At 41.3% G+C, this 13,037-nt stretch overlaps 1 protein-coding gene across 7 annotated transcripts in view; it reads left to right on the top strand.

Moving 5' to 3' along the window:
• Positions 1-13,037, top strand: part of LOC106973614 (zinc finger protein 285) — a 52,419-nt gene that overhangs the window by 17,376 nt on the left and 22,006 nt on the right. For 2 of the 7 annotated variants that reach the window (XM_027037736.2, XM_027037735.2), the window contains exon 3: positions 4,087-5,847. The exons of 2 other annotated variants lie outside the window; for them this stretch is intronic. In XM_027037736.2, coding sequence (XP_026893537.1) covers positions 4,218-5,735 — 1,518 coding nt within the window. In that variant the 5' untranslated portion in view covers positions 4,087-4,217 and the 3' untranslated portion in view covers positions 5,736-5,847. Of the gene's footprint in view, positions 1-1,704; positions 1,832-4,086; positions 5,848-13,037 lie in introns of those variants that run through there. 3 more of the 7 variants (XM_053209906.1, XM_027037737.2, XM_053209907.1) reach the window with 3 other exon arrangements.

The following is a 13,037-nucleotide window of genomic DNA, read 5'->3' as shown; positions in this document are numbered from 1 at the left end:
AGGGAGAGTCAGGGAGAGACACACACAGAATCTGAAGTAGGCTCCAGGCTCTGCGATGTTAGCACAGAGTCCGATGTGGGGCTCAGACTCATAAACAGTGAGATCATGACCTGAGCTGAATTTGGACACCTGACCAACCGAGCCAACCAGGCACCCTAGGAATAGACATTTTTCCAAAGAAGATATAGGTGGCGAACAGACATGTGAAAAGATGCTCAACACCATTCATCATCAGGGAAATGCAAATCAAAACTATGATGAGACATCACCTCACACGTGTCAGAATGGCTAAAATGAAAAACAAGAAATAACAAGTGTTGACCAGGATGTGGAGAAAAAGGAACGCTTGTGTACTGTTGGTGGGAATGAAAAATGGTGCATCCACTGTGGAAAACATTACGGAGTTTCCTCATAAGATTAAAAATAGAACCACCATATGATCCAGTAATTCCACTACTGATTCTATTATTTTTTAGTAGTTAGCTGATACCCAAATGCTCCCAATTGTCCCAATAATTTCCTTTTTATGTTTTTTTTTCCCTTAATCTGGCAGCCAATGCTTTTGGTTGCCTTGTCTGCTTAGTCCATTAGAAATAGATTTATCTGCCATGGCAGAGAAAATAAAATGCCAAGTCTTGGTTTATGAGGGGGAATGAACACCTAGATACTGCTAGGCCAGTGTATCAGCACAACCTTTTTGGAGGACATTTTGGATAATATCAAAGTGTAGAGTATGCTTGCCCAAGTAACTCAGTGGTCTTTTGTCTAGGAATTTCTGTTATAGAAACGCTCGTATAAGCACTCAAAGACAGATGTTCATGGATGTTTAACATTCTTGTGCGACCCTGGATGGTTAACAGGGGGACACAGGCAATGTGGAGGATGGAAGCAACACTTGGCCTACCTAAAACTTTGAATTTCTTCTGTGTTTCTCATTTCTTTTGTACTAGGAGGGGCCTGTTCAGGGACACTGGCTATTTGAACAGGAAGAATTTAAAAGAAAGAATTGTTCACTAGGTATGGGAGTTGTTAACCAGGTAACTGAAGGGGTGAAGAGAGAACTCTACAGTATCACAGAAGTAACAGCTGCATAAAAACTGCCAACCAGGCTGAGGGGACAGAAGGGAGAGATTGAATTATTGGAACTTAGAAACTTGGAGGAGGGGCCTTGTGGCACTGAAACACAAAATTGTGAGGAGGCGGTGCTGACTCGCTGGTATCTCTGAGCTCAGAGAAGAAGCCTACCGGTCACGGACCCAGATTTCTGATGAGGGGACACCGGCTGGCTGGACTGGTGTCTGTGACGTGGGGAACAATGAAACTGGTTCTGTAAGTGTTGGGAAAACTGCAAAGTGGCTTCAGCCCTCCCTGCGGAAAGGGACTGCTGTCACCGGCAGAACGGAGCATGAGACAGGTGATACCGGAACAGGAAGCAAACAGGCAGGAGCAAGTGAAGTCCCTTTCTCTCTTAGCCTTACAAAATCCCTCTTGCGCCCCCTAGTGTCCGAGCCTCACATGGAGCCACTTGCCAAATTCAAAGTGTGATTTGCAGAATCTCAGCTCCAGCATTACAAAGTGTGTGGTTTCAACACCAGAGTTTGGAGCAGGAAGACAATAACCTAAGGACTGGCACAGCTTCCGGTTGTGCTCTTCTGCCAGTGGTCGTTTGTGGATCATCAATATGGTGTGTGCTTGATGTTTTAGGAAACTGTGACCTTCAAGGATGTGGCTGTGGTCTTCACTGAGGAAGAGTTGGTGCTATTGGACAAGGCCCAGATACACCTGTACCAGGACGTGATGCTGGAGAACTTTAGGAACATTGTCTCAGTGGGTGAGGACAACAACCCTCTGTAACCAAGCAGCAAACCACTGGTCCTGTTTCCTCAAATAATCAGCTTCACAGCAGAGAGAGTATTCCAGTTGGAGCACAAAGGGAAGCTTTGGCCACTGGAGAGAAAACCTGAGGGATGTGCAGACAAGACACCTGAAGTCAGTGAGTGTTAGCAGATAGATGTGAGTTGGTGGCCCCTTGTGGAAGTGTTGGTGAGGAAGCTCTCAAGGCCTGCACCCGCTGGCCCGTGGGCATCCTATACAGTTAGCGAGCCCACCCTGACCTCCTCTCGTTGTAGGCTGTCATTCTTTTCTCCTGTTTCTTAAAGTGAGGTTGATGAAGTTCACACACTACCACGGGCCTCGGTCCCTTGCAATATTTTGGGCAAAGGAGTGTGAAAGGAACTAAACCAGGATCTGGTATGTAGTGAGTGCGATATAAGGGTCAGCTTGTTTGCTTTCTTGTTGATGAATATCTACTTTTAATATCTCAGAGGCTCACATATTACCTTGGTTTAGTTTATGAGATAGTTGCTGTTCTTGCCTCCTTTTACCAAAGCAACAACTGAGGCATGGAGTAAATAACTTGCCCATGATCACACAGTTTGTAAGAGCTATGATTTGAACCCTCCTAATCTGGTTTTAGACCCTGTGTGTTTAATAACCACATGAAACGAGGTACCACTGTGTCTGTAGATTATAGACGTAGGCCCAATATACAGGATTCAGCACTGTCGGTAAGTCTGAAATCAAGTTACTCTATAATAATCAGCAGTTTTTAAAAAGCAAGACAGATTCATGGACTAGAACACAACAGAATTTATCAGAGTACATTGCACGTAGTGAGGTAAGTATCAGGTGATAAAGCTGTTTTAGTTAACAGTCTGTGTCTATTTGTGTGTACTAGGTCGCAGTGTAAATGTGTTTCTTAATGTGGATACAGTCAAAACAACTGGCAGACTGCTGCTGTAAGCTTGTGGTGGGCAGCTTAAAGTCCCCCTTTCTCTGACACCACCTTCCAAATTAAAGTCACTCAGTAAAATGACTCAGAAATGACATCGAACCAGAAGCAGTGTCCAGATGGTCTTGATCATGGTGTTCATGCCATTCTGAAGCCCTTTTTAGGGTGCCAAGAGTATGACCACCTTTTTCTACCTCATCTCCCTTTGTTTTATGGCCCTTTAGTACAATCTTGCTTCCCTGGGGGCCAGACCGTTGACAGTTCCAATTGTCCATTCTCATAGTGATGGCTATTTGATTTTCTGCAGTTTAGATAATCTAAAGAGGAGATATTAAGGAAGTGGATGACAGGATCTTAGAGCATGTGACTCTTGATCTCAAGGTCATAAATTCAAGTCCCACATTGGGAATAGAGATTAGTTACCAGAAAAGAAAAGAAAAGAAAAGAGAAAAGAAGAAAAGAAAAGAAAAGAGAAAAGAAGAAAAGAAAAGAAAAGAAAAGAAAAGAAAAGAGAAAAGAAGAAAAGAAAAGAGAAAAGAAGAAAAGAAAAGAAAAGAAAAGAAAAGAAAAGAAAAGAAAAGAAAAGAAAAGAAAAAATATCACTGGCTGGATTACAGGATCTTGGTGGACTTTATCTCTTCATGGAATCTAGAGAATCTCAGAGAAACTGTTGTCTCTTTAAGCCTGCCTCAAAGGTGTACATGTGCCTCCCCCACCTCCCCCAAGAACTTTATTTCATAATATTATCCCCATCTCAATCCCCATTGTTGTTTTAGATCCACCACATACAGTTGTACAGGTGGTATAGAAACATACATGATAATCCCACCTCCTGTGACAGTGATGTGAAGGAAGGGACATTAGCAGGAGACAGGACTTGTTTGTTTCTTCAACTTTATATAGTATCTTGGAAGGTCTTTGTGATCGTTTATGTCTGTCACCATGTCTAGCACTCCATTATTATGACGTACACACATACACACACAAAGAACATGAATCATATGGGAAGACTCCCCCGTACCTTTTGTAGCCAAGTGATTAAAGGTGTCTTATCAGCTGCTCTTATAGCAGGGAGGTGAATTTCTTTCTCTATAAATTATTTCCAAGATTTCTTTTGGTTTCCCTGCAACATCTGATTTTTAGCTGGCAGTTCACAGATTAGACTTACTGTGGTTCTGTTTCCTCTATGAATAGAATCCAGTGACAACTTCCCACCCCATCCTACTTCATTTCTGAAAACCTCTGGAAGGATGACTTACTTGTTCTCTTCGCCAAATTCTCTTTTCTCCTCATAGGAGACAGGATTAAAGACAACATTTCACATCTTCAGGGAAAAGGGTTGAGTTATTTCTCGCCAGAAGGGCTCTACCGCTGGCCGATTTGGAAATAAAGGATCAGTGAATTAACTGGGAGTCAGGAGTGTATCATGACTGTTCAAGGAAATTGTCCCCAGTATTTAGAAGGAGATGTTTTCTTCTCTGAAGAATGGGCGGGAGTGTCTCTTCAGATTTCTGGAAGTGAGAACTATGTAATAAAGGCCATTAATTTAGAAAATCAAGATGGCACAGGGTGGAAAGGCCCGACACAAGTCCTTACACCCGAGTCTTGGAAGGAAGCCCACATGACTGAGCGCCAGAATTCTCAAGGACAAGATGAGAGAATTCACGTGGAACAGACACTGTATGGATGCGCTCAGGGTGATGGTCACATCAGTCAGACATCACGGGGTCATGGTGATTCCCAGGAATGTAAAGAAGAAGATCCCTGTAGATACACTGACTGTGGGAAGCACTTGGCAGTGAAGTCAACAGTCCATAACATAGTCCCTGTGGTACCACAACCTGTCAAATGTAATAGCTATGAGGTGGGATACATAGATGTTGCAGACCCTCTTGTCCATCCCAGCACTCACGTAGGAGAACAGTCTTGTAGGTGGGACCAGTGTGGAAAGGACTTCAGTCAGAGCTCAGGTCTTTATCATTATAAAACTCATTCAGAGGACAAAGCTTATGAATATCAAAAGTGGGCTGAGGGCTGCAAGCAGAGCACAGACCCTCCCAGATACCAGAAGGGCCCCTCGGGAGACAAACCCTATAAATGTCCCGAATGTGGCAAGGTCTTCAGGCGCAACTCCTCTCTTCACAACCATCACCGAGTCCACACGGGGGAGATGCCCTACAGATGTGATGTGTGTGGGAAGGGGTTCGGATTTAGGTCCCTTCTTTGTATTCATCAGGGAGTGCACACAGGGGAAAAGCCCTACAAATGTGAGGAGTGTGGGAAGGGCTTTGATCAGAGCTCCAATCTTCTTGTCCACCAGAGAGTCCACACTGGCGAGAAGCCCTACAAATGCAGTGAGTGTGGCAAATGCTTCAGTTCAAGCTCTGTTCTTCAAGTCCACCGGAGGCTGCACACGGGGGAGAAGCCTTACCGGTGTGGCGAGTGTGGAAAGGGCTTCAGCCAAAGCACACACCTTCACATTCACCAGAGAGTCCACACAGGGGAGAAGCCCTACACATGCAACGTGTGCAGAAAGGCTTTTGCCTACAGTTCAGTTCTTCATACTCATCAGAGAGTTCACACAGGAGAAAAGCCTTATACATGTGACGTGTGCGGTAAGGGCTTCAGTTACAGCTCATATTTTCACTTACATCAAAGAGATCATACCAGAGAGAAACCGTATAGATGTGATGAGTGTGGTAAGGGCTTCAGTCGGAATTCAGATCTTCAAGTGCATCTCAGAGTCCACACAGGAGAGAGGCCCTATAAGTGCAAGGAATGTGGTAAGGACTTCAGTCGTAACTCATACCTTCTTGCTCACCAGAGAGTGCATACGGATGAGATACACTGTGTGTATTGTGAGGATGGCCAGGGCTTTCGTTACAGCTCGGACCTTCTTACTCATCAAAGACTGCACAAGAGGACGGAAACATTCTCAATGTAGTTAGTCAGGGTTCAATCAGGAAACCAAGAAAGTCCATGCCCTGAAGGTGATAGAGGCTTACTCGGCAATTGGGAGGGCTGGGGCAGCAAAGGGCAAGGACACTGTCACCCATGATGTCGTTCTGAGGCACGGAAGCAGGGGTTCACAAGAGCATTCCAGAGAACTACTCTGGATCTCAACAATGTCTGCAAGACTCCCATCAACTGTTGCATGCTGCAGTGGCAAAGTAAGTGATAACTGACAGACGGACGGTTTGTGGCAATGACAATAATTAGAGATCAGATTTCCATGAGTGGATATGCCCAGGAAGGAAATTATAATTGAGATGAGTACACTGAGGCTTTCAGGCCAGCCAAAATCTGTACATTTTTTAAAGAGTGCTAGAAAGATACTCAAAATGAGTGTTCAGAAATGAAACCCATGTTATTGTTATTCGCGTGGTGAGAATATTAGTCCATATTCTCAGGTTTCCAAACTCATAAGGTTTTCTACACAGGGGCTCTCTAGAAGTGATATTTTATGGGCATGGCTGTGTGTTCATCTTGCTGGCTCCATTTCTTGGTCATGTAAAGAGACTTCATTTCCCAGAAACCCTTGCAGTTGAGAGCTCGTCCATGTGATATAGTTCCAAGCAACAGAGTACGAGCAAAAGTGATGTAAGCTACTTCCAGGCCTGACCCTTACAGACATCTTGTGATGTCCTCCAGGCATCTTTCCTAGAAATGTTTCCTAGAGGCTGTTCCAGGCTGGATTGGTGGAAGGTGGCTATCTGATCTGTTAGGCCTTTTTTTTTTTTTTTAATAGACATTTTTCTTTTATTTAGAAAAATTTTTTAATGATTATTTTTGAGAGAGAGACAGACAGAGCGTGAGTGGGGGAGGGGCAGAGAGAGAGGGAGACACAGAATCCGAAGCAGGCTCCAGGCTCTGAGCTGTCAGTAGAGAGCCTGACGTGGGGCTCGTGCTCACAGACTGCAAGATTGTGACCTAAGCCGAAGTCAGACGCTTAACCTACTGAGCCACCCAGGCGCCCCATAAATAGACATTAATTGTGTTATAGTACTGACATTTTGACAGTGTATTTGTTGCTAGTATTGCCCAGGCTATACTGACTATGACAGGGAGATTTAACAGCAACATATTTTATAGTCATTGGAGTTCGCATAAGAGAGCAGCTTCATAATTCAGAGTTTGAAACTTTTAAATCTTTATGGCCATATGTGGCAGTGCAGCTATCTAAAATGGTGTGGATAGGACTTCAGTGAGAATCTTCATTCATTGGTATGTACATAAAAAAGAAATGTTCCAGGGGTGCCTGGGTGGCTCAAGTCAGTTGAGCGTCCATCTTGGGCTCAGGTCATGATCTCATGGTTCATGGGTTTGAGCCTCGCATCAGGCTCTGTGCTGACAGCTCAGAGTCTGGAGCCTGCTTCGGTTCTGTGTCTCCCTCACTCTCTGCCCCTCCCCCCCACTCTCTCTCTCTCTCTCTCTCAAGAATAAATAAACATTAAAAAATTTTTTTAAATAAAAAAAAAGAAGTGGCCCAGATAACATGCATGTGGTAAAGCCTTCCAAAAGTGCAATCTATAGACATCAGAAATCCCGTGCAGCAGGGAAACTCTGTAATGTGTAACGATGAGAAAAGTTTGTCAGCTTACCACTTAAGTGCAGTAAGAAATAGACCAGGTGTCCTACAAATAGTCTTAATAAAGTTAATTCAGTAAAACTAATATTTACTGACGTGACTAACAACTTACAGAAGGGCAAGGCTGTTTATTGTCAGAAGCTGGCCCCAGCACTTCTCAATAGTCTTGTTTAATAATGGGGTGTTAGAAGGTGCTAGTTTGGTCAAGTCCCTTCCACAATTGTGGTTTAGTTTGGGACTATAGATGGGTTTGGGAGGAGGAGGTATACAGTAAAACCTTGGTTTGTGAGCATAATTTGTTCTGAAAACATGTTTGTGTTTCAAAGCACTTGTATATCAAAACGAATTTCCCCATAAGAAATAATGGAAACTTATTTGTACCATGTTTTATTTCTACTTTTTCTTACATTAGAATTTCCTACTAGTTATGGTTTGTACACCATTCAAATGCAAATAAAACCATTCCTGAAGTGTTGCTTTCTTACCAATTCAGGCAAGCAACAGTGAAAGATCAATATAACTCAATGCCAATAATGGAGTGGAAAAACTAGCAATTAGTGGGGAAAAAATACAGGTGCAACATTTCTGGAGAGGGTTTTATCTACATGTATCAAAGGGTATAATGTGCATCGTCTTGAGCTAATAATTCCACTTCACAAAATTTATATTTAGGGTGTAATTGTACAAGAGGGAAAAGATGATTTCAGAAGGGAACATGCTCCCAGAATATTTACAATAATAAAAAAAATTGTAAACAACCTGAAGATACACGAATAAGAGATTGAGTAAATTATGGTACCCCCATAAAATGAAACAAAACATCACCATTAAAAATGATATAGACCTATAAAAATTTCCACATACTTTTTGAAGAAAAAAAAATCAAGTTGTTAGAGATCATTACAGGATGACCCCTGACTGACAAGTTTGAGAGCATGAGTAGCACTGGGAGTAGTCCCCTCCACTACTCTACACTTCACTTTTCAGTGTTGTTTCAAGGGTTGTTTGGACTGTTTAACCCAGGTGGGTATATGTATAACATAGGAAATGCTCTGTTTGGAGAAAGTGAGTCTGATGAAAGGTTGTGACATTTGCTTTAGAAAGATGCTGCCAGAGACGGAAGGCGATGGACTTGACCTATCGCTAGGTGGTTGCTGTAGTATATCGCTCCTTGAATGAGTAATTGCTGCAAATGGACCAGTAGGAAAGCCAGCTGTCTTCCCACTGTGTGGTCTTCCTTTGTGTCTCTGTGCTGTTTTAGGCCAATCCTTGATTTCCTGACCCTTATCCTGTATGTCTTCCTATGTAACCGAACACTTACAGACCAGTAGCTGGGACTTTGAAAGGGCAATGATGGCAGTTGAGTCTAGGGACACTGTGCCAGTTTATTGACTTTCAGCTCCAAATTCACCCTTTAACACATACTCTGTGATAATGAAAGAAATTTCTTTGAGCATCTCTCCTTTGCAGTAAACACAATGTTAGGTGTTCTCCGCAGAGGGCCTTGGAAGGAGACTGCAGGAGGAAGGGGGCTTCTGCTTTTGTAGCAGCTGCATGGTCAGTCAGCAGTGTGGTGTGAGGACATCTGCTCGTACTCTGCACTTTCCACACACTCAGAATGTACAGTCCCATGCTGATCTTGCAACTCTAGGCCATTGATCACATTCCCATGGACCTCTGGATGTGGACCCTGCACATTCCCGGCCTTCTACTGAAACAGGCACACCCACTCCCTATGTCCATCCATGAACGTGGCCACTGGCTATGACTCATCTGTTCCCCAAATGGATGCCATCTGCACCCTTCCTTGTTCTGCATGCCCATGCATTCAACCACCAGTTGCAACTCACCTACAAACCACTCACACCCTAGAATGTTGCTTCCAACTTGACCAGCAACCAGGGAGCACCACTGACCCAGGCAAAACAAAACTTCTCTGCCATCCAGTGGGCTACAGTTACCTTTTCTTCATAAAGTCTGAGGTTCGCTGAAGTTTGTCTTTCCTTCGATACCCTCAGTATTGTACCACATAAAGTTTAAAAATATTGTATAGTTACTTTTTTAAAAGTTTAATCATTTGTAAATTAAATTTCCATTTAAATCACTGTGTGGTTTCTGTCTCCTTATTGGACCCAGACTGATCAGGTGACAACTGTAATTTCTGTTTCAATGGGAGTTTTAAGGCCAAAGAGTACAGTGAGTTTTGGGTAATTCAACAGTGGTGAGGGAGAAAATATATGAAATATATTCTTTGTCAGCCTTGATAGTTGCAAACATAAAGGGTTTGGAAGACTGGCCTTAACATCTATTGGCAAACTGGGAGACATGATATCTGTCGCCTCCAAAAGTTTCCTTCTCTCTTTTTTATTTTATTATGATTTGTGTGTGTGTGTGTGTGTGTGTGTGTGTGCACGCATGTGTGCGTGTGGTATCATGAGATCTACCCTCTTAGCAAACTTTTAGGTATATAATACACTATTGTTGATTTTAGGCACTATGCTGTACAGCAGATCTCTAGGACTAATTTACCTTGCATAAATGAAACTGTAGCCCCATTGAACAACTCTCCATTTACCCCTTCCCCTGGCCCCTGGTAATCACCATTCTAATCTCTGCTTCTGTGAATTTGACTAGTTAGGAACCTCATTTAAGTAGAATCATGCCACTTCTGACCTGTGACTCGCTTATTTCACTAAGCATAAAGTCCTGAGCATGCTAAAGAATGAAGTTAGATGCTGTCTTACACCATTCACAAAAATAAATACAAATGGATTCAAGACTTAAATATAAAACCTGAAACCATAAAACTCCTAGAAGAAAACATAAGGGAAAAACTTCTTTACGTTGGTCTTGGCAGTGATTTCTTGGATATGACACCAAAAGCACAATTAACAAAAGTGAAAGTAGACAAGTGGGACTACATCAAACTAAAAACCTTCTGCATAGCAAAGGAAACAATCAAAAGAATGAAAAGGCAATCTATGGAATGGGAGAAAATACATGCAAAGCATATATCTGATAAGGGGTTAATGTATAAAATATAAAATGAACTCCTACAATTCAATAGCAAAACGAACATAACCGGATTTTAAAATGGATATAAGACTTGAATAGACCCTTCTCAAAGAAGATGTACAAGTGTCCAAAAGGTATATGAAAATATGCTCAACATCACTAATCAGTGAAATGCAAATCAAAACCATAATAAGATATCAACTCACACCAATAGGATGGCTATTATTAAAAAAAAATAGATAACAAGTGTTGAACATTTGGAGAAATTGAACTCTTCTGCACTGTTTGTGGGAATTAAAATGGTGCAGCCTATATGGAAAATAGCAGTGGAAATTCCCCCCTCCCCAAAATTAAAAATGTAACTACAATATGATCCCATTTATGGATATATACCACCAAACAATTGAAAACAGGATGAGATATCTGCAGTCCCATGTTTATTGCAGCACTATTCCCAATAGCCAAGTTAAGAAACAACTCAAATGTCTGTCAACAGATACATGGATAAAGAAAATATGGCATATACATACACTGGAATATTATTCAGCCTTGAAAAGAAGAAGATCCTGCCATTTTTACATTTAACTTTGTAAATAAAATTCTGAAAGAGAGTGACATCAGCAACATGGTAGAACAGGAGTTTTCTACATTCATTCCCCCCATAGAACATTGATTTTGACAACCACCCATGAACAAGAGTACCCTTCTGGAAGTCCAGGAGTCCAGCAAAGTTCCAGCACAACTTTGGGGCAAAAAATAGACACATTGAAGAGGGTAAGAACAGTTTCACTTTACCCACAACACTCCTCCCCCAGGGTGATCAGGCTCTGTGCTGACAGCTCAGAACCTGGAGCCTGCTTTGGATTCTGAGTCTCTCTCTCTCTCTCTCTCTCTGACCCTCCCCCGTTCATGTTCTGTCTCTCTCTGTCTCAAAAATAAATCAACATTAAAAAAGAAATCACAAAAGATTTGAACACAGTCTGGAGCTCAAGAATACAATGGATGAGATGGGGAAAAACACAATAGAGAACATCAAATGGACTTGATCCAGCAGAGCAAAGAACCTGTGAACTTGAAGACTAGTCATTTGAAATTATCCAGCCTGAGGCGAAATAGATCATATGCTCTCACTTATATGTGGAATCCAAAACAAAAAAACAACTCATAGAAACAAAGGAAAGACTTGTCGCCAGAGGCAAGGGATGAGGAATGGTTGAAATGGGTGGAGTAGTGCAAAATTAAAGCATCAAGTTATAAATTGAGTCCTGGGGATGTAATGTACAGCATGGTGACTATAGTTAATAATACTGAATTGTATATTTGAAACTTGCTAAGAGAGTAGATCTTAACAGTTCCAATCGCCAGAAAAAAAGTGTAACTATGTGTGGTAATGGATATTAACTGATTTATTATGGTAATACTTTAACAATATGTACATATATCGAACTGTTATGTTGTGCACCTGAAATTAATATAATTTTATGTCAATTACATCTCAATTTTTAAATCTGAAAAAAAAAAGCTAATGAAAGATGGTGAATTACAGTAGTTTTATTTCTATGGCACTTTTCAAAATGTTCTATACATTATGTTGTTTTGCCAGTTTTATTCAACATGCAAGTGCAATTTATAGGCAATAGATCACCAAAACCTAAATCAAAAAGTCTTAAATTATGTTGAAAAATTTGAACTTTTAACTCAATATTAATTATATATAATTATCCCAATTGTGCATCAGAGTAGTTTGAATTAATGAGGTTTTGCTCTATTGTAGCTACAACAGACCTGACAATTTGTCATTTTTTAATATTTTTTAAAAATTTATTTTTGACAAAGACAGAGTGCATGAGCAGGGGAGGGGCAGAGAGAGAAACAGAAACACAGAATCTGAAGCAGGCTCCAGGCTCTGAGCTGTCAGCACAGAGCCCAATACGGGGCTCAAACTCATGAACCATGAGATCATGACCTGAGCTGAAGTTGGCTGCTTAACCGACTGAGCCACCCAGGTGCCTCTAGGACTTGAATTGGTTTAAAGGAATATGGTTTCTTATTCAAATATTCCCAGTCCCTTCTATGAAGTATTCTTGTCCCCCCCCCCCCCCCCCCCCGCCCAATGACCCTGTATCCAACCTAGCCTTTAAATCAAAATTCTACTTTACAGAAAATTTAGAAGTTTGGAGGAAAAAGTATGAGGAGGCCAATAGAAAATGCAGATTTGGATACCTAATTTGACATCTCAATTCTACAACAGTTGAAGAAATGAAAAATGATGGTGATGATGTGTGTTGGGGAGGGTAGTTTTAGAATAAATGAACTTCAGATGAGATGATCAAATATGGTTAATCCGTTTGGATATTGATTGGAATAAACTAGTTGTAAAAAGTATTTTTCAAAAAAAAAGTATTTTTCAATAAACAGGAACTCATACTGGGATACAAATTAGATAATACTAAGAATTGTTCATTTTGTCCCATAAGGTAATGATTTTGTGGATATATAATATCATTATTTTTTAAGTGACATAGGTAGTATTTGGAAGGAAATAACAATATCAAGAAGTAGCTATACAATATTTCAGAAAATGGTAATGAAGCCAGTGTGGCAAAAAAAAAAATTTAAGCGTGGAACTTAAGGTATATGCAT

Source organism: Acinonyx jubatus, chromosome E2, assembly GCF_027475565.1.
Source record: "Acinonyx jubatus isolate Ajub_Pintada_27869175 chromosome E2, VMU_Ajub_asm_v1.0, whole genome shotgun sequence".
Classification (NCBI taxonomy): Eukaryota; Metazoa; Chordata; class Mammalia; order Carnivora; family Felidae; genus Acinonyx; species Acinonyx jubatus.
Note: the sequence above shows the minus strand (reverse complement) of the source record. Positions and strands in the feature narration are given on the sequence as shown.